The sequence below is a fragment of the Lynx canadensis genome, chromosome C2 (genome assembly GCF_007474595.2).
Source record: "Lynx canadensis isolate LIC74 chromosome C2, mLynCan4.pri.v2, whole genome shotgun sequence".
Lineage (NCBI taxonomy): Eukaryota > Metazoa > Chordata > Mammalia > Carnivora > Felidae > Lynx > Lynx canadensis.
Window position 1 is genome coordinate 50599970 of NC_044311.2, and position 25373 is coordinate 50625342.

Below are 25373 nucleotides of genomic sequence, written 5' to 3' on the forward strand. Positions count from 1 at the left end.
TTATGGGCAATAATCTTCCCAGTGCCCTGCTTTGACCTCAGAACTTCCACTAGGGCCAAAAGGAGTTCTCTAAGTGCAAGGCAGGAAACAATGCAGCCAAGGAAAAAAAAAAAAAAAAAAAAAGAAAAAGAAAAAGTCCTGGATCTCTTGGCCTGTTGCCTTCATAGTTTTATTTTGTCCACGTGGAAAGATTTAGTGATTGCCTTAAAAGGCCTGAGCATGTTAACTGCTTAAGAGTATGTGTTGCAGGGCCTGAGCAGATGGGGACAGAAGAAATGCTTCCGGACAGCCACCCATCATTCACATCTGTGTTTATTCAACAAACATGTAATAAGCACCTACTATGTACAGGTACTGGGCTGGGTGCTGAGCATCCCAGTGCAAATAACAAATATCTCACAGCCTGGTGGGCAAGAGAATAGATTAATACAGTGTTGTAATAAAATAATTGAGAAGGGCACAGAGGATCATGGAAGTCTTAAGTGCAGGAGCTAACCCCACCTGGGATTCAAAGGGAAGGACTCTGGGAGAAAGCAGTGAAGCATCTATGAAGAGTTTCAAATGATGAGTAGGTGTTAGTGAGGCACAGGGACATTCCAGGTCGAGGGCACACTTGAGCCGAGGGCTTGAGGGGCAGGAAAACAGCATGATGTTTGGGGATGGAAAGGATTTACAAACAGTTCAGTGCTACTGCACCCCGAATTTCAAGGCAGGGAATGAGAAGACCTGAAGCTGGAGAGACGGCGTTCTAGTAAGTTTGCCAGGGTGAGAAATGAGAGCTTCGTCTCACAGGACAATGATTATATTGAAGAACTTCTGACCAGGCAAGTGACATGATGAGATTTACATCTGGAAACATTGCTGGTTGACGTGTGACAGATGTATGGGGGAAAAGGAGAGAAAATCCACTCAAGAGGTGGGAAAAACAGTTGTGCAGGAGAGAGAAGGTGAGGTCCTGAATAAGGACAGTAGGCAGTGGAACCAGAGCAGTGATTCTCAAAGTGTAGTCCTACATCCACATGATGGAATTCTGTTCAGCAATAAAAGAAATATTTATTAATACGTGCTAGAACATGGTGAACCTTATAAACATTATGTTAAGTGAAAGAAGTCAGACTTAAAGATCCAGGTTATAGGATTCCATTTAAATGAAATGTCTGGAAGTAATAAAAAGTTATAGGGGTACAAAATAGATTAGAGGTTTGCTGGGAGTGGAGGTACAAACGGGATTCACTATCAATGGTGATGGTTGCACATGATCAACTTATGAAAAATTACTGAATTATACACTTTAACTGGGTAAATTTTACATCAAGTTTTTACAATAAGCCTGATCCCTGAACCAGCAGCAGCACCTGGAAGCTTGCAGAAATGCAGATCCCCAGACCCCACTCCAGACCTTCTGAGTCACGAACTCCGGGATGGCACCCAGTAACTGTTTCACAAGCCCTCTTGGTGATTCTGATGCATGCTGCAATACAAGAGCTACCGGATTAAAGAAGTATTTAGGAGGAATAATCAACTAGACACAGTAATTAAAAGGGAATGAGGGCTCAGAAGAGTTCCTAAGGGTAGCTCTCGGGTTTGGGGATTGGAAGGCCCAGTTGCTGGGAAGGCCACTAAATGAGGCTGGGAACACAAGAAAGACAGGCTTCGTAGTTAAGTAGCAAGAAGTATGCAGCGCCTGCGGGACACCTAGCAGGATGTACAGCAGACACTGCATCTGTGTGACTCTCCAGAAACTTCTAGTTCCAGACATCTATGAATGGAGACATCTACTGTAACCACAAGGAGGTTCCCAGGGAACTTGGCTTCTGACACAGTTAAGAAGGGGACTGGGAGGCAAGGAAGGCATTTTATATGCCTTTTAGAAGCTTACGGGGAAAAGGGTGAGGCAGTAGCTAGTCAAGTTATGAAGGGTTAGAGGAGGCTAATTTTAGAATGGGACAAATTTGATAAAGAGGAAGAAGACAGTAAGAGACTTAAGATTCAGGAGAGAAAGCCAGAAACAATAATGAAACAAGTCTAAGAAAAGGCAAAAGGAGTCAGATCCAGGGCAGACTTTGGTCTTGGACAGAAACCAGACACCTCATCTGAAAACAGAGGGTATATATATATATATATATATATATATATATATACACACATACATGTGCTTGTAGGTTACTGAAGAATATCCCACAGAACAGACTTTTCTACATAAAATAGGATACCAGGTCATCTGCTGAGAGAGGGGACAGGGGCTAGAGGGTTTAAGGGCGGAGGTTGCTAGAGATGCAGAGGAGGAGGTGGAAGGTTGGTGAGAAGCAGATAATCAACATAGGTTGAATCTTAGACTAGGGAGATCCAGAGAAGTTTGACAGGTAGAAGGAAACAACGGAAGAAGACACCCAGGGTCTACAGGACTCTACATAACAGATAAGAGCACGAGTAAGATGGAAAGACAGGAGACTGCGCCAAGATGGAAACGGAAACACAGGGATCTGCCAGGAAGCAGGATCTGGTGTTTTCAGGAGCAAGAGTGTGTTCCTGGCGTGGACAGCCGGAGTGGATATCCCAGCCATTTCTACTCATGTAGAAAATGTACAAGCCCTAAGCCCTCAGCTCAAATGCTGAGATTGTACTAAACGCTCTCCAGGACAGCTGTTGCTGCTGAGGTATTTAATCCTGGAAAGCACGGTCTGTCCTCCCCCAAAAGTTTTGGTTGCAACAACTGGCGTTACAGGTGGTGTTTATAAGCTAATCGATAAGCAGAAGTGTTTTGACATCCTGACCAAGTGTTCTTTCTTCCCAGCTTGGTGCCTGAGAAATGAGGGTGTGAGTTCCGTGCTCCTGGGATCATCTACTCCTGAACAACTCATTGAAAACCTCGGTGCCATTCAGGCAAGTACTACAGCCCTTTCCGGTAAACTCCAGAGACTATCATGGTCCGTTGAAGATGTCCCCAGGCAGTGTCCCATCTCTTTCCACCTCTGTCCTTTATTGTGTCACAGCTGCATGAAGGCCTCTAATAGAGGGAAAGGCCATCTGTTTCTAGCTGGGGGGTGTGGGGGGGGTGCTTAGGATAAGGGGGGTACACAAAGGCCCAAGAAGCAACAGAACTTTTACAGGACACGGATCCAGGGGTGTCCTCTTATGAACAGGCGATACTGTCAAAGCACATTCTTCAGGATGGTATGTGGGACAGTGCATTCCAAGACCCAAGCAATGTTACACTGGGCGACTGAATTCCCAAGCCTGACCATAAAAACCTGCTTAATAACCTACCTGAAATTATGCATTACTCCTTTCCCCAAATAGTTGCCAATCTACGTTGTGCCAAGCCCCCCACCCCTTTCTGCTCCCATAGCATCCTGTATTCCTCCTCCCCACCACAGTATTTGTGATCATGTAGTAGGATTACCTGTCTCCCCACTGGAATGTGAGCTCCCGGAGGTCAGAGACTTTCTGGCATCTCCACCGATTTTCCAGTTCCTAGCATACTGTGTCTCTTAGTCAACAATCAAATACCTGTTGAATGAATGTTTCCCACATTTTAAGAGGATATAGGCTCAAAATTCTATTTTGGATTTCCAGGATCACATCTTTCTAGCAGCAAATTCAGGACTAACCACCTTCCCTGGGGAAGAAGTGGATTGGATTTGGTAGAAGCCTGCATCGGTAGTGAGAGAGAAAGTGGGAGAGAGATGTTCCTGGGGGCTTTATCTGTGGAGAGGGTGAGGTTAATGGCTGCTGTGACCATCCCGTGCCCCAAAGGCCATACCTCAGTCCTGAGCCTGCCCCACGCTCAGCCCTGAGGGTCCTAAGGACCCTGCCCACTACTCTTGCCACAGCCAGCACCTGCCACAACAGGTATGGTTGTCTATTTTCCTACTGCTCACTGGGGAACAGAAAGGTCTCCCCTGCCTGCCCATCCCTGAAACAAGCCCCGTTAACCCTTCCAAAAGGAAACCCATGGAGGTGTGAACAAACTTGATTAAACTTAAAACATTTTTAAAAAACCCTTTTGGCAAATAGCCCAGAATATGCTGGGAGATAAATGGTGCCAACCTCCTTCCCATCATCACTTTCTTAGGGCTGTGCAGCTGCCCCTGCTATGAAGAACCTCTCCAGCCCCCCAACTCCTCCCAGAATTCTATGGGGTTCCATCCCGTATGGGGAATGCTCCTTCTTATGAAAGTCACCCCTACCTTATTTTCACTGATGTTCTGGGAAAAGATAAGACTACACGGTGACAAGGAGGGAACAGAGGAACAGTCTGTACGCAACTGAAATTCAATGATTTCAATTCCATTAACAGTTATTTAGTATGTATTGTATGTTTGGCACCACGCTAGGCATGGAAGGTACTGAGCAAAGAACTGGCCTCTGCCCTCATGAGATCACGGGCTGGCTAAGAGTGAATCAGATAAAAAAAAAAAAAAAAAAAATCAATCTATCCCTTAGTTCATTCAGATCTTTGAGAGCCTACTATGCACCAGGCACTGGAGACACCATAACAGACAAAGATACTGTCCAGGCTTTAAGGAGTTTACATTCCAGTGGGAGAAGCACATAATAAACATGAAATAATTTCAAAATGTGAGGACTATTAGGTAACTAAAGAGGATTCTGTAACAGAGACTGAGAAATGGGTGGGCCTACTTCAGATAATGTTTGTGCCAAAGGCCCCTCTGGGATAGGTGTATCCTGAAGTCCAAAAGAGGAGAACGCAGCATATGAAAAACCCAAGCAAGAGCATTCCAGACACAGTGGAGAACAGTGCGAAGGCCTGGAGACCATTAGGAACTTGGCTTTTTCCAGGAACTGCCAGCCTAAGGCTAACGTGGCCAACATGTAGTGAGCAAAAGGGACAGTGGATGCATTAAAGTGGAGTCAGGCAGGAGATGGATTTCAAAGGACACTAAAAAGGTTAGTTTTGTTGTATGTGCAACAAATCCTTCGGAGCGTTTTAAGGACATGCTGTTATTTGAATTTTTAAAGACTGTGCTGGCTGCTTTGTAGAAAGTGGAATGAAGAAAGGCAAAGGCAGTTGTCCAGGTGATGAGAGATGCTGGCTTGGATTAGCTAGGATGGCGGCTACAGAGGTGAAGTGGATGGATTCCACAGGCTTTGGACACAGACAGGACTTGCTGATGGCTCAGCCAGAAAAGGGAGGAACTGAGATTCCTATCATGCGAATAGTGACCACTGCCATCCCAGGGGGAGTTAATACTGCCTGGGAACGGTAAAAAGAGGTAACTCCTGGGTTGTGGGAGTACTCTAGGTAGCAAAAGATGTATTTCAGACGAAAACTCCGGAGTCCATCATCTTCTCAAAGCATTTCCTCCCTAGCAAGGCTCAGGCTGATAGCAGGATGCGGTTAAGAGATGCTCAAAAGGTAAGATAATAGGGATGCTACCCAAGCTGGGAGGCTGCTACTTGGAGGCTCCATCATCCCCTCCCCCTTTCCACTCCCACCTCCGGCCAGCCCAGCAAACTTCCACCCGTTGTGACTGGGCAGCTGGGGGCACCCAGCTGTGGTGGGACTGGCGGCAGGACAGGAAGTGTGCAGTGCCAACAGTGGTTAAAGGAAAGTTCTAATGGGCACGAGAAGCCAGCTGCTCTAAGGGATGGAATGTGCCTCAGCCATGCGTAAACTGGAGGGAACATACAAGTCAGAGCCTCAATAAATGGCCGACTGGAGAGGATAAACCACAGCTGCAGGCAGGCAGCCATCACCTGCACAGGCCCCCATCCACCCCACTTCCACCTAGAAGGTGGAGAGAAGCAATGTTCTCCCTTCTGAGGCTCCCCATCACCTCCTCAGAGAAATCCAGGCTTCTCAGCAGGCAGGCCCTTCACATCCAGGGCTCATCTCCCCTCACTGCTCTCCTTCCTTGGTATCCTCAATCCACCAATTATTCCAGTCAGTAGAACAGCAAGGTTGCCAAACTGGTAGCCTGTGGGATGTTTGTGTCATCTGTAGTGGATGAAAATGTTTTACAACAGTTGCCAACATTAAAAAATCGGGCGACTTCACATAAAATTCTGGAGGTATGGCTTCTCTTAAAAATTTTAAGTCTTACAAGGCTATATATACATTTTTTCATGTTTTATTCAAGTACTTTTATGGTTTCTTTTTTTAATGTTTAAATATCTGAAATTTATTTTGGTGTAATGGAAGAATTTTTTTTCCCTCACATGGCTAACCCATTATATTTTAGACAAAACTTCCCACAAATCTAGTTTCTAGATTTGGGTCTCTTTATTGTCGTCTCGTTTGAAAGAACACACTAGTTTCAATTCTGAGGTTCCAAAGCTGGTGGGAAATGAAACTCTCCCTTTAGCTTCAGATAGGAAAATGTTAACCAGAACTAGTTTCTTAGGCGGAGTAGCTCTACTCTTCTGCCAAACCCTAAGGCTTTTTAGAACAGCACTTGAGTGGAGACAAGGTCACCCGGGCCAGCATGATTGCAGCAGAGGAAGGGTGAGGCCGAAACCTCAGAACTGGCCATCATGCTTGTATTTTGCCAGAGTCTCCACACAGGGTCAGTCTATTCCTGTGAAAAAGTCTGCCTTTGTCCCTCTTCTTATGGTGTAATGTGTGCCCTTGGTCCCCCTCTCATGATAAACGCTAGCCTTGGGTGATCTCATCCTCTCCCAGGGCTTCAGTCAGCATGTCTACACAAATGACTCACAAACCCTCAACTCCAATCCTCCTGCCAGCACTAACCCACAGCTGCACTCGGCTGCCTACGGAGCTATGCCTCTGTGGATCTCCCCTAGACACCTTAAACTCAACACCTCCTACTTCAAACTTCTCGTATTCCAAACCACTCCTGTGGCTCTCTGTCTCCATAATCTACACCTCTATCCTTCTAGTGTTAAAACCATCATCATCCTACAAAATGTCTTTCTGATCCAGTCTTTTTCTACTTCACTGCCACCCGTTAGTTCATGCTTTTATCATCTCTGGCTACAACAGCAAGAAATTTCTAGCATCTGCATTCCCTTTCAATCTCCTTCAAACTACCTCCAGGTGCCTGACAGGGTCACTCCCAGCTCAGAAGTCCTGAGAGGTTCCCCACTGACCACAGAATCAAGTCCCAAGTCGAAAAAGTGGCATTTGAGGGCTTCCATGCTGTTTATCCCAATTTCCCCTTTCCTATCCCTACCATCACCACCCACTCTACACTTTCTTCATCTCACAGACTTCTCTCTCATGAGCCATTCCATCTATGAGGGATGCCTGTTAACCCCTGCCCATCCTTCACCAGGGTTGTGACCACCAGTGGCAAAAAAATCTCTCTCAGTCTCTAGATCTGTGCTGTCCACAACCCTAGCCTCTAGCCACACGTGGCTTTTTAGTGCACAAAACCAGCTTGTCAGAATGCAGATGTGCTTTAAGTGTTACATGTACTGGATTTGAAAGACTTCGTACTTAAAAAACGTACAGCATCTTAATTTTCTATACCAACTACATGTTGAAATGTTTTAGATAAAATGGGGTAAAACTATGAACTTCACATGTTTCTTTTCACTTTTATGTGGCCATTAGAAAATCTAAAATCATGTGACTCGTATTTCCGTGTGTATTTCATTTACACAGCATGCCTTTATTCAGTTAAGCAATACTTAGAAGCACCAACTATGAGCCAAGCACTCTTATCATAGGAGATTCAGTGACAGAAAAAAACAAGGTCCCTGACCTCAAGGAGCTTACAGTCTGCCAGGGACCTTACATTCTAGTTGTGGTTTATAAATGTACGTAAGTCTAGACGACTTTGCTTAATATTAAGCACAAAGAACAAATGATCAGGTACTAACCAACAGTATCCTTTGTACTTCTCACGCTCTAGGTTCTCCCAAAGATGACATCACATGTGGTAAATGAGATTGATAATATATTGCGAAACAAGCCCTACAGCAAAAAGGACTATAGATCATAAAGCAGTGCATGAGCCATAGGACCTGCATGGTTAAAACTGCGGTCTACACTGGTACAGAATGGTGTTACTAGCCAGTCTTTTGAGTCACTTAGCAGCCTGCTGCTCAACCTCTAGTATTCCTGGATTCTGAGGTACCTGCTGTCGCTACCACTGTGCACCTGAATAACGAGCACATCTGAAAACTCACAACCAAGAAAATCCATTCTATTTTCTTACCTTGGACTGGAGTCACCTGTTCTTGCATTGCTCTGTACGCCTCATGCTTATGCCATAGGAAGGATATGAGGGGAAGACCTAGTGCCTTCAGGCATTTAGTAACTTAAAGTAGGCTGTACAGATCTATTTTTTCAAATGAATAAAATCCACAGATGCAATGTGGATTGCATCAGAAAGAGGAGGCTACATCCACTCAGAAGTCTTACTTGGGAGAACAAACAATTTTACCTTTTTTCCCCCCTATTTTTACATGAAGGTTATCAAAGGTTGTCTCACTTGTCATTAAACAAAACTAAAATTCCTAGGTATTTGCTTTCATTACCTTTTAAAAATATTCACTGTTGCTTGGCCCCAACAACGACCCTGTATTGTAACTGACCCAAAGCGTCTCTATTAAGATTCTATTAACGTTCTGTCCATTCACATACAGAGATAATTAAAGGATGAACACCCAATCTTTAACTTGAGACAGGATGGCTAATTTACAAAAGGGAGGATTACACTGCTATGGAAGCTTAGCTTTGAATAAAATGTAATGTATATGCAACTGAAGTGTTCACTTTTGACTACATTTTATTAAAACCTGCTTTATACTTCTGACTGCTTGTAGGCACAGCTTCTGCAAGTTTAAATATTTGAGCTTTAAAAATAAATACACAAATGCTCAGTTTTGTAAGTAAACCTGTAAAATATCCACAAAGGCAAATGTTTGCTGTTTAATTAGCACTGGGATTTTACAATATAATGCTTGTTTTTGAGCAGTCATCATGAAAGTGAGTCATGGACTTTGTGAAAAATGCTATCACTACTCAGAATATGCTGGGTGAATTAACTTGCCTAGTGAAAAACAAATGTTAAAGAATTTCCTCATTCTATAAACCACATTATATATGCACTAAACTAAATGCATGGAAGCTCTCTGCATGGATTAAAGGGGCCTAGCCTTGTTGCACACAGAAGCAGAAGTCTAACCTTGCCATTACTGGTTACCTACCCTCATGAGTATGTCACTTGAGAAAAACTGTGAGACTATATTGTGTGTACCTGTAAGGAAGGAAAACTTTGGGGGGGTGGGATCCTAGCTCTCTATTTGGACACATGAGCATGTACAAAATTCTAATTTTCTGGCTAGCCAGTACCCCGTATAGAAATCACTTTGACGTTTAAAGATTATACCATCAGCTTAAAATGCTATTTTCTGCCACCATTTCCAAATATGTATTTCATGATTAAGTTCTAAATCTTACAGCGTTAGTGTGAAATACCAATGAATTTTCTTTTTTGTTACTACTACCTGTATTCTAATAAGGAAACAGTTGGGTTTTTGCCCAGGAGTACCAGATTAATGATGGAAATGGATCATCTTTCAGTTGTTCATTGTGTATTCAATCCAGTGAACTACTATGTGCATAAATGAGCTAAAGTTGGCTAATTGGAACTGCAATTTAACTTCTTTGCTTAGAGTAATAAAAGCATTTTGTGCCCTTAATCTCAATTAGTTTTTCTCTGGTCTTTCATTATAAGTGTGCGCGTGTGTGTATATATGTGTATATATATATATCCACCTCCAAAAGATAGGAAGAATCATCTGAATAAAAATTATGTTGGCAAGTAAGCAGCACTGAATGATACCCAACAGAAACAGGATTAAAAGATTTCAATAACAATCCAAAATTTTTCCTCTTATTAATGAAGAAAATGATTAACTGCTAACAATATCATCTCTCATTGGATTTAAGAAATACTCTGCACTAAAGCTAAAGCTTCTCAAACTCTTTTAAAAACACCTGCAATTAAAACCAAATACAAACATTGCTTAGCCATTAGTTTTCTGACCGACAAATCGTCTGCCATGGTAAATATACATTAGAAATGTCAGTTATATCCTTAAGAAAAATTTCCATGCACCCCCATATTCTTTTCTGGAAAGAATGTCTTGGCAGAGAACATACCATTCTGAAGGGTAACCTGGCTAGCAGTCATCTGCATACTGAAATCTCAGCCAGCGGAAATGCAAACTAGACGCTGTGTGCCTGGCTGCCCACTTTAAGAACTGTCACTTCATCAATAGTGCACCATCTGTCAGCAGATGTCAGAGCCTCACTCCAGCCAGCTTCCAGGCCACAACTCCCTGGCAAATGAGGAAACCAGGCCTAAAACCCAAGTATTCAGTGTTCCAGTCCTGTGCTCTTTTAAGGATGAATTTTATGAAAAATTCTGTAGGGAAAATTTTAAGTTAAAAAAAGCTTGAGCAAGAATCCGAATTCAGAATCCATTAAAAAGAGGCAAAAGTGAGAGAAGAGATGCAACGAACACTCATAAGAGCCAATGAGTAGTCTCTAACCATATCCATGAAAATCTAAACCACCCAAAAAACCCTCATCTTCAATCAATTCCCCTGCCTGAGAGTCCCAAGAGGTAGGAGATAATCCCCTAGAGCCTAAATAGATAGATCTGTAGATTAGTTCTCTATCGGTCTAGGTCTCCACATCCTTTGTGTCTCCAGAAACAGCAGTGACTGGCATGCATGCTGAAAACACAGAAATTGGGTGGGCAGGACAACACGGCAGGCACATGCTGGCAGAGGCCTGACGTGCTGCTCTGTAAGAGAACCACACTATGCCTGTCACTGCCGCACACACATTTAATTACTATCTCAGGAACTACAAAGATGCACTTTTACATGTGTGAAAAATTTAAACAGTAATGTCGAATAATGTAATAAAGATTATGTACTTATTCATATGGCTCTCAAAGATGTCAAGGGAAAATATAAATTTTAATCATACTTGACAAATAAAAGTTTAATCATACTTGACAAAACCTTTCACAAGAATTCTGGGTGTGAATCCAACCTGCATATTCTGGTTAACTTCAAACCTTGTACATTATTCTTTCCAATTTAGAATAATTTACCAAAGAGGACAACCGGTAGATTTTTACTGGCTTATAAGAATAATTTCTAGCTAAGATTTTTATTAAGTTGTAAATGAGAAACTAAAAATAGGAAAATGTAAAATGAACCAACATTTTAAGCCTCTACTTACCATAAGGAGAGTAGGGGGAGGGGCTATTTAATCGATTTTAATCTCAATTACAGCAGAATCCTTTTTATTTTACTGGTATTGGACATGGAGTCTTTTAAAATACAAATTCTACAGCAGGTTTTTATGAACTAAACCAGATACAGCCCATCATGATTCTATGTGCCACATAGCCATTTTAGAGATGAGGAAAAGTTCTGTAATTCCCAAGAGTAAAGTACTTGTACAGTAAATCCTGAACGAAAATTGGCAATGTGAGTATATACCTTACAAACTTATGCATAGAAATTTAACAGTATAGAAAGTTAGAAATCATTATCAGAACCAAAAAATGCTATAGGTAAAATTCAAGACAAAACCAAATTTTGCTTATATGCTTTTCTACAAATTACTCAGTTTATGAACTCAAGAAACATTCTATTAAGAATATTAAGCCGATGCCCTTTTTCACCACCCTATTGTAAGTATGGCACACGGTATTGTAAGAATGGTGGCAATTTTCCCCCCTTCTACACAGACACTGACATCTAGTGGCAATTCTCTACCAGCAATTAAAGAAAAAAAAAATACTTGACCCAGCTGATAGTAGACCCTGATGGTTTGTCAAATAAGCAAATGCATTTAGTACACAAATTCCATGCCACCAAACTACTGACCCCTTATTTATCTACAAGAAAAGTTAACATAGTAAGAAAAATAAACCTCCTACGTCTTTCACTACTTTGCAAATGACTCTTTGGCAACTTCCCTGTTTGTTCCATATTATCCAGTGACAGTACTATGGATAATGCACCAAAGAAAAATAAATTGCAAACTTCTAGAAGCAATGAGGAAATATAATCCTCAATGAAGACAATGATGATGTAAGTCACTAAGCAAATGTGCTCCTGCCCCTGTCCTCCTTCCAAGTTCTTAGATGTGGGCCTACCAAAAATATCCAATAGCACAGAAGATGAACTTCTGAGGAACACTTTTCTATAAAGTTATAACAAAACAGCAAATATTTACAACATTCACCTTAAACTTAGAAATGGAAACTAAAGATTAAAAGTAAGGTTAGAAATTAGGGATAGGGTATTTCTTTTGAAGTACTGTTTGTTCTTTTGAAATTACTGGGTGTGGTCAAAGTTTTAAGAATATGAACCTGTATCACTTGTGATTCCATAACCTTTTAAGTATTACAGGTTAAAAAGCTTCCCAAACTTCTTCAAGTCATGGCACGCACCAGAAAAATTGTAATTATCCCTGCACACACTGGTTAAAAAGTGCAAGAGACTGCTCTTGGCTAGACCCAGGGGTGAAGAGGTTAATGTGAAGAGGTTCTGCTCATAATCGATAGGAGCCTGTGGACCAAGGGGTCAAATTTATCAAGGTCCTAATGGAAAAATGCTGACAAGCACTAAAACCACCCCAATTCCTTGGAGAGTTCTTAGAATTCTGGAACTAAGACCATAAATATTACTTTGGCCTTTCACACATCAATATTCAGGAAAGTAGTTCTCTACTGAACATTCCTCTAGTGGTGTGAGACCCTAGTCAAGGAACACAATGACTCCAGTCTCTTAACAAGTCAAACCAACATGGTAGTGTTGAGCTGACCTCCCTGGCCACCCAAGACCAAAACTATACAGTGAACAGTATATGCTTTAATCCCACAGGACTACCCTCGTATGCCTGTCCACTATTTTTAGCCTATTGCCTTGGCTGCCTTTCTTCTGTAAGAAAGGTGGAAAGAAAGACAGAGAGAGAGAGAGAGAAAGAAAGAGAGAAAGAGAGAAAGAGAGAAAGAGAGAAAGAGAGAAAGAGAGAAAGAGAGAAAGAGAGAAAGAAAGAGAGAAAGAAAGAGAGAAAGAAAGAAAGAAAGAAAGAAAGAAAGAAAGAAAGAAAGAAGCAAATTGTTCCACAAGTTTCTCTTCCCCAAGTTGGAGACACCTTGTTTTTAACTTTGAGTTATTTCAAATCACAAATTCAGAGACTGGTAAACATGAGGCTTCTGTTCAATCCCCAGGGGAAAGGATTCATTCTGATATTTATGGTTCAAAAAAAGTTGTAATATTGTGGTTAGAACACAGAGAACCAGTTATTAACTTCTTGCTACTATTATAAATAACAGCTCAGTCCAGGTTACTGTGACCTCTGACAGATCAAGGAAACAAGTTATTTTCTCCTCTTGTGATTACAGCACACTGCATGACACTTTTTTACCTTTTAATAAATGTCCTGGTACTCGGAGTTTCCTTTCCAATTCCTTTAATTTCAACAATCTGTCAAAAAAGAGCCAATACACAAATACTGAATTACATTTTGTTGGGTTTTTCAAACCCTCAAACTGCAGACTATAAAAACATCTTGTGTGTCTCTCACTCTGACCACCCTGCTACTTTTCCATATACCACAGGCCACCCGTAGATACAAAGCCAGGGGGCAAAGCGGACATGGTCTACTTGGAGCCAGTAGACAGGAGGGCGATGAGGCCTGATGAAGCACTTATGGACAAAATATAGTTCCTGTAAAAATTTAATGTTAAGGAAAAATTAAAAGCCCAAAAGCAGTTCAACAAAACAAAAAGAGCCCATCTCTATGGAATGCAGTTTCCCTCCTGACACTATGAAATGACAATGATGTGCAGTCCCATTGTCTGCAAATACAATTTACAGAAGACTATAAAGAATGAAGAGCATTCACAGGAAATGTGTCCCAATTTTAAAAAGAAAACACTTGAGCCAGAAACCTAGAACACATGATCACAAAGAAAACATCTGAATTCCATTTAACCTAAAGGAGAAGAGCTAATCAAAGAATATGAGCAGGAAGAAGAAACTTATCCTTGTTCCCCCCAAGAGCAAAGGAAAAAGAAGTCTCCCCCGCCCAGCAGTGTTTTGGCTACAGCTGGCGTGTGAAAGCAAAGAGGCTGTGAAAGTTCAGAGCTACTCTCAGTCACAGAACTGGACTGTTCGGGGAAAACCACTCTAGTATTCCCAGAAGATTCAAGTTGGAGGTGTCTGCTGTTTTATTACATCAAAAACTCCACCTGTTGGGGCGCCTGGGTGGTTCAGTCGGTTAAGCATCTGACTCGGTCTCGGCTGAGGTCACGATCTCATGAGTTCGAGCTATTTAGTGGACCGATTCCCTAGACAGTTTTTCTTTATAGTAAAATACTCAGGCAAATCAAAACCAAAAGGAACTACTGCTTCTAGACTTCGAAAAATGCTACGCAACCTTTAAAAGGATACACTGTGGGGTTGAAGTTCTTCAATATAAAGAAGGAGGCAACAATGACCAAGACCAGGAATAGGGTGTTGTTATAGAAGATGGAAAATGTTGTAGCTTCATAATCGGCAACTTCATTCTTCTTCCACAAGATTCTGCAGACAAACAAATCAAGTTTATAAATATGTATTATAATATTTTATATGCCACATGGCTCTAGTTCACTGTAAGTTTTTCCTTAAGCATTCTGAACAGAATGTGTTTTTAATATTTAATTTAATCAGCACTGTGCCCCTTTTCCTACTGAAAAAGGTATTTTATTCTTAATGAAAATAGCTGCTGGGTGTATTACCTTTTCTCCCAAGCAGTCAGAGCTTTGCAGGAAGGGATAGATTAATTATAATTGGCCTGGTTTCATCAACAGCCTAAAGAGACATCTTTCTCTAGGTCCTCACCTAAAACAAACTCCATGATCAGTAGCCAGATGAAGCTTTCCTGGCTGTTTGCTGGCTTGAGACTCTCAATAGCCTACAGATTTCAGCCTTCAATATTACAACCAGCTGTGGCTCACAGAAGCCGACTTCTTCGCAAATGCCGTTAGCCACCTTTAGATAATTCAAACAAGTAATCTGTTTGATTAGGAGGATTTTTAAATTTTATTTAATCCACTCTATTATAGTTTATTAATTTATTAAAATTTTATCAACCTTTTCGTTTACTTCTTCACACAAGCAGCAGGAAATTCCAGGTGGCCTGTGAATAAGGGAGCCTTTATTCCACCTGGTTAGTTAACTTTGTAAAGCAATTTTTAAAAGGATAGGCTGTGACTAGTAGGATGTGAAATCAACAGGGTGGATTCAACACTCAGGGACAACAACTGAGTGGGCTGAGACCCACATTAAAAAAAAAAAATAGAAAAATATCAAGTATATGGATAATTAGATAATTATCTTAGATTATCATTTTTTGAAATATTTGCATATGTGCATGTTTGAGTGTATTTGGTCAAAAGATAAAGTATTTTACTGTGGATCATTATCAAAAAGACTGAAAGCCATCACCACTGACGCTTTAGCCTCCCAAAAGATATATACTATTCCGGGGCCAGATGATCCCCTCCACCAATCCTAAGGACAGCACTACGGCTAATGTCCCTGGCAACTCCTACATTTTATTCACCAAATGTTCTAATACAAAGTCAACAAGCTTGACAGTAAAGGAGTTAAATGAGATAAACTATCTTTATCACAAGAAGTTTGTGGTCTCAAACATAAATGCCATAGTTCCTTAATTCTATGGATAGAGTCAACCTAATAAAACTTCTATTTAAGTTTGGGAGAAGTGAAAGACACTACATTAAATGCACAGCCATCAACTCTAATACACTTCCTGATTTCAGAGAAGTTTAAATATAAGTTTAAAAATATATAGGACTTGGAACTGGGAGGAAATACATTATACCATTTTAACAATGATCAAAGAAAACACCACCTCAGAAAGATGCAACGGCCCAACGTGGTTTAATTCTAGAAAACACTCGAACAATTGCCTGTTTTCAAGACTGTGGCATAAGACCCAAAAAAGACAGGTTCCTTAAATAGGTTACTAGCATGCCTTCACTATGGTTGCTTAGATTATCCTACCTCCATCAGAGCACCTCTCCCTACCTCCCTGCCACGCCCTGACTCAAAACCATCTTCAAAAACCGTCTGGATGAAAGAAAGGGCTCAATCCTTCAGGTTGTCCCTGCTCCCAATACGACCAGGCATGACCAATACGCACTGTGTATCAAGTGTATACACAGGATTGTCTTGGACAGCCTTCAGAACTTTTTCTACCCCATCCATATCCTGGTTCATTTAGGAAAAACATGAAGACCCTCAAATGCTGTCATCAGCAATAGTTCTGCCAAAACTTCACTGGTAAGAAATCTAGTTTGGGAGAGCACTCCCAAAGACTCATTTTTCCAAGGAACACTTCCCACAAGAGGAAGACTGAGAACTCAAGAACTGTTATCATCACATAATGCTAAATGACAGACCAAGAAAAAATAACACTCACATCCTGGGATAAATGTCAATGAACCTCTGATTCTCCTCAGCTGATCTCCAACCTTGAATGGATGGCAAAGCAGTTTCAAAGTGGCATGGAGTACCCATTCCAAGTGACTGTAGATGGTAGCTTTGAGGCATACACATCTTAGGCAAAGAGGTGCTAATAGGCCTTCTCTTAAAACAACTTACTTTTGAGGGAGAAAAATCCTAGTTTTTTTTTTTGTTTTTGTTTTTTTTTTTTTTGAAAAACACTAGATCTTAGTGAGAGCCTTAGTCCCAGGTATCAGCGTCAATTCTGAGTAGAGACCTGGGTACAATTTTATCCACTGTGGTTTCTAAGAGATGAATAGTAACAGCACAAATTTCCACTGATGATAGGAACAGAAACTTTATAATCCTCTGACACTCTGCATTTTATGTATCCACAAAACCTACCCTTCATTCTACTTTGAAATATCTGATCCAGCGAATGGCAAAGATATTTCATTTCCACTTCCAACTCTTCTTCGCTCATAGTGACTACCTGACTACCATGCTGAGAAAAATTCTGAGACATATCCCAGGATCAAGAACACGTGCCAGACCAAATCAGGCAAGAGGAGACCCATTTGCCACCTCTGATATAATTCATCACCTAAAACGTACAGAGCTGTAACAAGCACTTTGAAAATGGGTAACTATGATGTATACTCCAATTTAAGAACCACTTTTCTAATAAATACTATAAATTCAGTAAAAAGATTAAAAAAAAAAAATCCTAGATTCTCTAACCTCTAACACTATGCAAAAATTTACAATCAAAAAGCTATGCAGCCAAACCAAATTAAAGCTGCTCCCTGAAAAAAGGCCTTCATTGTCACTATTTTAATATTGTACCCTTCAGAGGGTACATGGCTGGCTCAGTCAGTAGAGCATTCAACTCTTGATCTTGGGGTTGTGAGTTCAAGCCCTATGTTGGGTGTAGAGATTACTTAAAATAAATGATTAAAAACACACATATATATTGTACCCTTCAATTTTTACAAAGGATCTAGGAGATAACCATTTCTATAACGTTTTAGTGGCTTTTCAAAACCACTGTAAAAGACATTGTTCGTTTAAGTTACTCAGCATCCCTTAAATAAGGACCGACTTGATAAAGTCCTTCCAAGATTCAGTGCCAAGAAAGTTTCTTTTCAGAAGGACTTACATGCTGCTGCTCATCAGAAAATGAAAGTGTAGGACCTCAGACGCTAACCCTGACACTTGGAAGCTCAGAGCGAAGTTCAATGCTCAACTGCTGTAACTAACTCCGAGGTCCTTATTCACCCATCTTTACTTTTAAATGGTTTCTGATCTTTCAAAATTGTACCGTTTTGTTTCATATGCACTTTAATATTGCAAGTCTCCACAAGGTCTTTCTGGAGCAAGGTGGGTTAAAAATTCCATTTCACAAAGCACTTTGCAGACACTAAAATTTAAGATCTATGAAAACCACCTCAACTTGTGACTGTATTAAGCCCATGTAACAACTCTTAGGCACAAGTTTATTCAATCATTCAGAGACTTCTGCTACTCAGCTATTAGACTATTAAGCCTTCTAAGAGCAGTTGGCACGAAAATTTGAGGGGTAAGGGCTAACAAATGTGGCACAGATTTGGGCAACAGGAGACAAACAGAGATCTCTCTTTCCCAACCAATGCAGATAACCAAGAAATGGATGTCCCTAGGGAAGCTCAGGAACAGAAATACAACCACCTAAAAATGCTAACACACAATACAATGTAAACTCTTCAGACCCAGAGGGGTGAGGCGATGTGCTCAAGGTCTCACAGCTATCAAGTGGCAGAGCCAACACTGGATGAAATTCTGCAAGCTCCTAAACTCCAGGAGAGCACTTACAAGTACAAAGTCTCAAGCCACACTGCCCGTGTTCTTGTTACAGACTGACCACACACTAATTAATCTATGACCTTGCGCAAATTACTCAAGCTTTCTGTACCTGTTTCCTCAAATGTAAAATGGAAATAATAGCCCTACCTCACATGGCTCTTTAAATGAGCTGTACGGAACACAAATAAAAGCATCTGGTGGTAGTAAAAATTCAAAATGTCAGTAACTGTCATTCCATTTTATCTTCTACAATATCAACGTTTAACCTCCAGCAATTCCATTATCCACATTCTCTAGGCAGAAACCAACACTTATTTTCTACAAAGTATCCCCAGTTTTGATTATCACCAACATTTTAGAAGTCAAACCTTTCATCCTTTTCCTTTCGAGACATCTTTCTATTATCAGCTTCAGAAAGTTTTCGAGTCACTTCTTTGGAAACTGCATCCTCCCTCTTCTGTGCTACTCTAGAAAATAAAAGAAAAAATGTTTCCACGTGCTCCAGGAATGAACATCACACTATCTGAAACACTCTGTACTCATATTTTATATTGGCAACTACATGATACTTTACATTTCAAGAAATAATCTTGACAGAAAATGCCAAGTTTATTTTATTATAATAGCCAAATATTATAATAGAATTCAAGTATTTTATTATAATAGCCAAATATAATAGAATTCAAGAACTTCTGAAATATAGTTTATTAGATATATGTTTTGAATTCTGCTTAAAAGGGTAATTTTCCAGGGCTCTTGGGTGGCTCAGTCAGTTGAGTGTCCAACTCATGATTTCTATCATGATCCCAGGGTTGTGGGATGGAGCCCTGTGTAGGGCTGTGCACAGAGTAGGGCCTACTTAAGATTCTCTCCCTCCCCCTCTCACCCCTCCCCTTGCTTGCACACTCTCTTGCTCTAGAAAAAAAAAGGGGGGGGGATAATTTTCCAAAGTTTAGGTATTTAATGGGTAAACAAGTCAAATGCATTTATAAATTATTGTAACCCCATTTTGTTTGTTAAACTTATTTGTTCAACAAATAAATTTGGTAAGGTATTAGCAAATGATATAGGATTTCAATTCCAGTAAATAAAACTAGGCTTAAAAAAAACAAAGGAGAATTAGGGAAATAACACCTGTAACATATTAAAGTAATGCTTTTAACTCCACTCCAGAGTCTAATTTCACTAAAAATGATACCACATGAGGGATTAACCATAGCACTTGTAATTAAATGAACCACTGGTTGTATCAAAAGATAATATATTATCAGCCAGAAAAGGCTAGAAGTGGTATTCAAAAGATCAGATCAGGGGTGCTTGGGTGGCTCAGTCAGGTGAGTGATGGACTCTTGATTTCAGTTCAGGTCATGATCTCATGGTTTGTGAGTTTAAGTCCCAATTGGGCTCTGCACTAACAGTGCAGAACCTGCTTGGGATTCTCTCTCTCCCTCTTTCTCTGCCCCTCCCTACTCATGTGCTTTCTCTTGCAAAAAATATTAAAAAAATTTTTTTTAAATATCAGATCAGAATCTTCAGTGACAAGTCAAACAAAATATTAAAATGTATATTCATCAGAAAATCTGTAAGGTGAACTTTACGAGATTGCTAGTGAAAGAGAGGATAAAATTTAACCTATGATAAAATGCAAAAAGCCTGCCAAAGTTTATGACATGTAAATTCAATATGGTATATTTTTGATAATATAGGAGACACTGGTTAGCCATAAATATAGAAGAACTGATATAAGCAAAATATACCAACAGTCCCACTATGAAAATGTTCAACATGATACTGAGATGTATTAAAAGCAACAGGATGTGGAACATAGAAATCTGTTCACTCTATGTTCAATTAATTAATCCCTTGTTACTGTGCTATATTTAGTTCTGGTCAGTGTATCAAGGAAAGATGTGGAGAAATTAGGATGGCTCCCTGAAAAGAAAGCCCAAGATCATTCAAGGCAATAGTTCTCAACATTTCTTTAACCACTGGGCTTCTGGGATACAAATTAAACACAAATTCCCAACTTCACTTGATTCATTATGTAAAAGTCCTGCTCCTAAGGGCAGAGACTCTGATCTCTGAACCTCTTTAGCAAACCAACTTCAAGTGTTTCTTGAACTTCACATAAGACCACTTTTTCTAAGGCCAGCTGATAAGAAATGGATGTGGTTTACAGCAGAAACCTTTCTGAGATGAACAGAAAGAAAAAAATACACACAAGTATGTGTGTACGTACACACACACACCATCAGGATGCTAGGACACAGGAACAAACTATTTGCAAAAGAGTTAGCTACCTCCAAGTGTCTTTAGGACAGATCATCTGTCCATAGGACAAATCATCTCAAAGAGACCAAACCAGATTAACCAGTTAATTTCTCTTCTATATTCACATAACAACCTGTCAGGTTTATTTTAACTCAAGAAGAAGCTCTATTCTCTTAGGGCTCTTAAACAATAAAACTCACGCAGCACTGAATGCTCTGAAACAAAATGAGGGTCACTTCAGTGGCCCAGCAATCAGCCAAATGAGAGGACCTGCAAAATCAACTGTTTTTCTTCTATTATTTTTTATCTATTTTAGAACCTCTCCAGAAAAAAAGAAAAATATCACCTATTTAATTTTTTTTAATTTTTTGTTTACATTTATTTATTTTTGAGAGACAGAGCATGAGCAGGGGAGGGGCAGAGGGAGAGGGAGACACAGAATCAGAAGCAGGCTCCAGACTCCGAGCTGTCAGCAAGGCTGACAGGGTCTCGAACCCAAGAACCGTGAGATCATGAGTAGAAGTTGGACGCCCAACCGACTGAGCCACCCAGGTGCCCCCCATCTATTTAATTTCTTAAAGAAAAACATCTTTGCAAACATTTTTTTTAAGTCATTCCACTCAAAAAAAGTTCCTACAGGCTCTCACCCTCAATGTCTCTAACACTGCACATAAACATTTGTTATGTGCTCAACACTATATACTCAACATATTATCCGTGTTATCATATTTAATCCTCACCATCTATGAGGCACCATTAGTATCCCCATTTTACATCTCAGGAATCCAACGACTAAAAAGATGAAATGTGTGCCGAAGGCTATATATTTAAGAACAGCAGAACTGGGGGGCACCTGGGTGGCTCAGCCAGTTAAGCATCAGACTCTTGATTTCGGCTGTCAGGATCTTGCAGTTTGCGAGATCAAGCCACGTGTCCGGCTCCACACCGGCGGCAAGGAACCTGCTTGGGATTTTCTCTTTCCCCTCTCTGCTCCTCTCTCTCAAAAATAAAGAAAGTTAAAAAACAAAAAAACAAAAACAAACAAAAAAAACAACTGGGACTGGAATCCAGATTGTCAACACATAAGCTATCTTCCCTCTCCTACGAACAGCTACCCATACTCTGCCTCTTCCTGGGTCTTTGAACTTTGATGCACCTTGTAAATCTGTAGGAGTTTCAATGTGAGTGGCAGGATTTAATATTAAATCAAAACTACAATTAAAGAAAACAATTCCACTATGAGAGAACCTATGAAATCAAGTCAGTAAGTCATTGAAATTTTACTGAGCTAAATGTACCGTTAACTGTTGTAAGGGACATAAAAGACATGGCAGTGGCCCTTAAGAAGCCTAAAGCAGAAATGAGAAGGTAAAAAGACCATTAATTTTAATTCCAAAAAGGTTAATGAAAAATAATACCCAAAACAAGTCAAAAGATGTCAAGTCTCAAAGAACTGAATTCCAAGGACATCACAAAGCATGGGTCATACAGGGTGCCCAGGTCTGAGGCCTTCGCTATCCACAGATGGCCACACCTCACGAGAAAGACAGCCCAGAACAGCAGAGTCCAAGGTGGGCTGAAACCGGAATGGCAGTTGGTGAAGAGGGCTGCCAAGCAGAAAGATGACAAAGATGATCACTCTGCTGGTCTAGCAGAAAGGCAGTCACACAAACTTGAGCTCCTATGGGTCCGGAACAGCAGCAGAAAAGCTCTTGAAGCCACTTTCAGCCACTGAGACCATTTCTGGGCTTCTTACAATAAATCCCTGTTAATTAAGATCATCTAAACATGTTTCTATTCCTTGTCACCCCAAGCCTAACATACGGACAACAAACTTAGAATTCATATTATGTGTGATCCTAAGATAGAGGAAATAGGAGACTCTTTTACATTTTCACACACTTAGAAGAAAAACTGTAATTAGCATTAAATCTGTCAGAGTTTAAAAAAAAAAAAAAAAGACCATTTCTTTCATGTCCAAAAGTAGTACATGGAGAACTCAGAACTATTCTTTGCAGAAAGAATTCCATTTGGCTTCAGAAATGTTAACTTACTTGGTGGTTTTTCTGATGAAGTTTATTTACTTATTTTGAGAGAGAGAGAGAGGGTGTGCATGCATGAGGAAGGGGCAGAGAGAGGGAGAGGGGCATCGAGGAGAGAATCCCAAGCAGGTTCTGAGCAGAGCCTGATATGGGTCTCAATCTCATGACGGCAAGATCACGACCTGAGCCTATGTTAAGAGTCACACATTTAAACAAGTGAGTCACCCAGTTGCTCCTGTTTTTCTGATAAACCCCATGATTAAGGCTAGTGCTTAACTGTTCGAATGCCTCCCTCAAAACCTACTTGCGTAACAATGTCAGAAGCATGGTCTCTGCTTCACTTAGTTAATAATTCTTTATAGCATTAGTATGCCTTCCCCCCCAGCATATACAGCTCAAATTGATACTTCTTGAAAACAAGACATACAAATGGTCTTTAAGACATTCTTCTATATAAAACTGCAACATGTAATATATACTTCAACTTGAGAAATATACTTACTTGTGCTTGAGAACAAATTTCACATTTTTGTATGCAAAGGCTACCAAATAAGTGCTTACTAGGGTCATCACACTATAGAGAACAGCAGACTGAATAAGATCCATATGCCATATTCGCCAATATAACCCTGAATGAAGATAGAAGGGAGGGGGTACAAAAAGGAACAAAACATTACCACCCAGCTACAAAGGCCTGCTCAATTAATTACAGCTAAGCCTATAAAATACAGTCCAGGTTAGGAAATCCAATACGGTCAGTATATGTGGATCTTTAGAAGTGATAAAGTTACAGTCTCAAACTTTCCCAGCTCAGAAAACTTTAAAAACAGAACCTTCCCATTACTAGTCCAAATGAGATTTCTGCTTCTTCTGAAATGAGAATAAACTCAGGAGCAAAAACACACAAAAATCACAATTCACACTTCCCGTTTCAATCAGCAGGGTATTATTACTATACTAAGTATACAGCTGTTCCAAAACACCTCGTGCAGTCCCAAGCCATAGTTTACATGCTGACGTGGCTATATGAAATCAAGGAGGCACAGAGCTCCACAACATGTTAAAGGCACGGTGGGATTTAAAAGGCCGAAAGAAAATAAACCTCGATTTAACTGCCTAACAAACGTGCAAGCAGGAGGAGAGACAGGAGATTCAAATCCGGGAACCCTGAGCTATAGAACCAACTTTGCCCAAGTATGCAAAGTTCTTTCATCCCAGTGAGAATTCTAGAAATGACCTAATGGTATTAAAAAGTTTAAACCATTTAGAGCGCGGGCTCTTGGCATTGGTCCAAACTCTCTCACCAAATTAGGCAAACGACGTTCAGCAGCGTGAAGTGTTTCACCTAAAGCTACAATTCTCGAGTCGAAGATTAATGGGAATCTGACTCTGGCCTAATTCGTTAGTTTTTCCAAAATAATTAACGATAAAGTTTTAAAGCTCGTAACGGTAAACAACTGTGTGTGGAGGGAGGGGGGAACAGAGCAGGTCACACACGCATGTAGCACAAAATCCTAATCCGGTCGTTTCCAGATTAGGGGCCGCCATCCCAGAACTAATGAATCACAATCTCTGGGAGTGGGTTCACAAGGGACTTTCCTGTGATGCCGCCCAGCCCCGTCCCCGACGAGAACACTGAGGCCCACAGAGGCTACACGCCTTCCCCGTGCTCTGGGAGAGCTGGAGACAGCCGCGGGCTAAATGCCCCAGCACTCACACCCGCCAGTCCGCCGGGCCCTGCCACGTCCCCGCCCAGCCCGACCCGCTGACGGCCTGCCCGGCCCGCCAGTTCCCGGCGCTCACAGATGGGGATGGCGGACACGATGAAGGCGTTCCCAAAGAAGAGCGCGGAGGACTTGGCCGAGAGGTTGCGGCTGAAATCCTGCAGGAGCAGGTCCTCCTCAGATTGCTGCTTGGAGCCGCCCTTGGGAGCCATGGTGGAGCCGCGCCTCGAGCCTAGAAAGCCGAGCTGGCTGACGCCGCTGGCACCGCCTCCGCGGTCGCCTTATCCACTAACGACCCGTCAGCGCTAAACGCGGAGGCGGGACTCGGCGCGGAGCGGGAGCAAACTTCCCCAGGATTGGCCACCGCTATGTACGTTTCCCGGCGTGATTGGGCAAGAGGGCCAGACTTCCGTATTCCTGGCCAGCCCCTTGGCTAGCCGGCCTCCTAAAGAAGGACGGGATTTGTAGTTTCGTGGGTGCTTTTTTTAATGAGCAAAACTTTATTGCCATTCCACTTCACAGGTGCCGTCACGCTTTCCAAGTCATTGGCGTTACAAACGAGGAAACTATTCTGGCCTCGAGTCATTCAGCCGGTCATTCAACAAACGTATACGGTTAGTATCCTCTGGGTATACCCAGCACTGGGGCACTGGAGGAGGAAGAGGAGAAAGATAAGTATGGATAAACACGTGTGAAATCCTTTTTTCTTTGCACATCCATTCTTTCATTAAATATCCTTAAAATCCTATGACATGCACCTCATCGTCCTCATTTTGCCGGTGAAGAACCTGAGGGTGAGAGACTGGCCGTGCTAGTCACCAGGGAGTAGTTGGCTCTTTTGAACAAAATAACAGGCTACCTTTTCACGAAAAAGAAGGCACTGTGGCTTTTAAGGAATTCGTGGTCTCACTGATGAATATTTAAAATGAGTCCAATACATTTACAAATTGCTACATTTTTATCACTTTATTTCGACTCAATCTTTGGAGTAATATGGTCTCCACAGCCA

General features: G+C 41.1%; 2 protein-coding genes across 2 annotated transcripts in view; one reads left to right on the forward strand and one right to left on the reverse strand.

Moving 5' to 3' along the window:
* Window positions 1–9642, forward strand: part of KCNAB1 (potassium voltage-gated channel subfamily A member regulatory beta subunit 1) — a 300690-nt gene extending 291048 nt beyond the window's left edge. The window contains exons 13-14 of the mRNA XM_030329018.2: window positions 2795–2883; window positions 7842–9642. Coding sequence (XP_030184878.1) covers window positions 2795–2883; window positions 7842–7931 — 179 coding nt within the window. The 3' untranslated portion in view covers window positions 7932–9642. The remainder of the gene's footprint in view (window positions 1–2794; window positions 2884–7841) is intronic.
* On the reverse strand, window positions 297–24632 carry SSR3 (signal sequence receptor subunit 3). Its single transcript, XM_030329019.1, has 7 exons — window positions 24444–24632; window positions 23143–23269; window positions 18696–18794; window positions 14425–14556; window positions 13397–13698; window positions 3404–5962; window positions 297–1471 (listed from the first exon to the last, which is right to left on the reverse strand). The coding sequence occupies exons 1-5, from the start codon at window positions 24574–24576 to the stop codon at window positions 13632–13634; spliced, it is 558 nt and encodes a 185-aa protein (XP_030184879.1). The 5' UTR covers window positions 24577–24632; the 3' UTR covers window positions 297–1471; window positions 3404–5962; window positions 13397–13631.
* Window positions 24633–25373: the final 741 nt, after the last annotated feature.

Coding starts and splice junctions, on each gene's coding strand:
- SSR3 (XM_030329019.1), bottom strand. CDS start 24,576: ATGGCTCCCAAGGGCGGCTCCAAGCAGCAATCTGAGGAGGACCTGCTC. Junction 23,270..24,443: donor CGTGTCCGCCATCCCCATCT/GTGAGCGCCGGG, acceptor ATCTTCATTCAG/GGTTATATTGGCGAATATGG. Junction 14,557..18,695: donor CGAAAGGAAAAGGATGAAAG/GTTTGACTTCTA, acceptor GTTTGTCTGCAG/AATCTTGTGGAAGAAGAATG.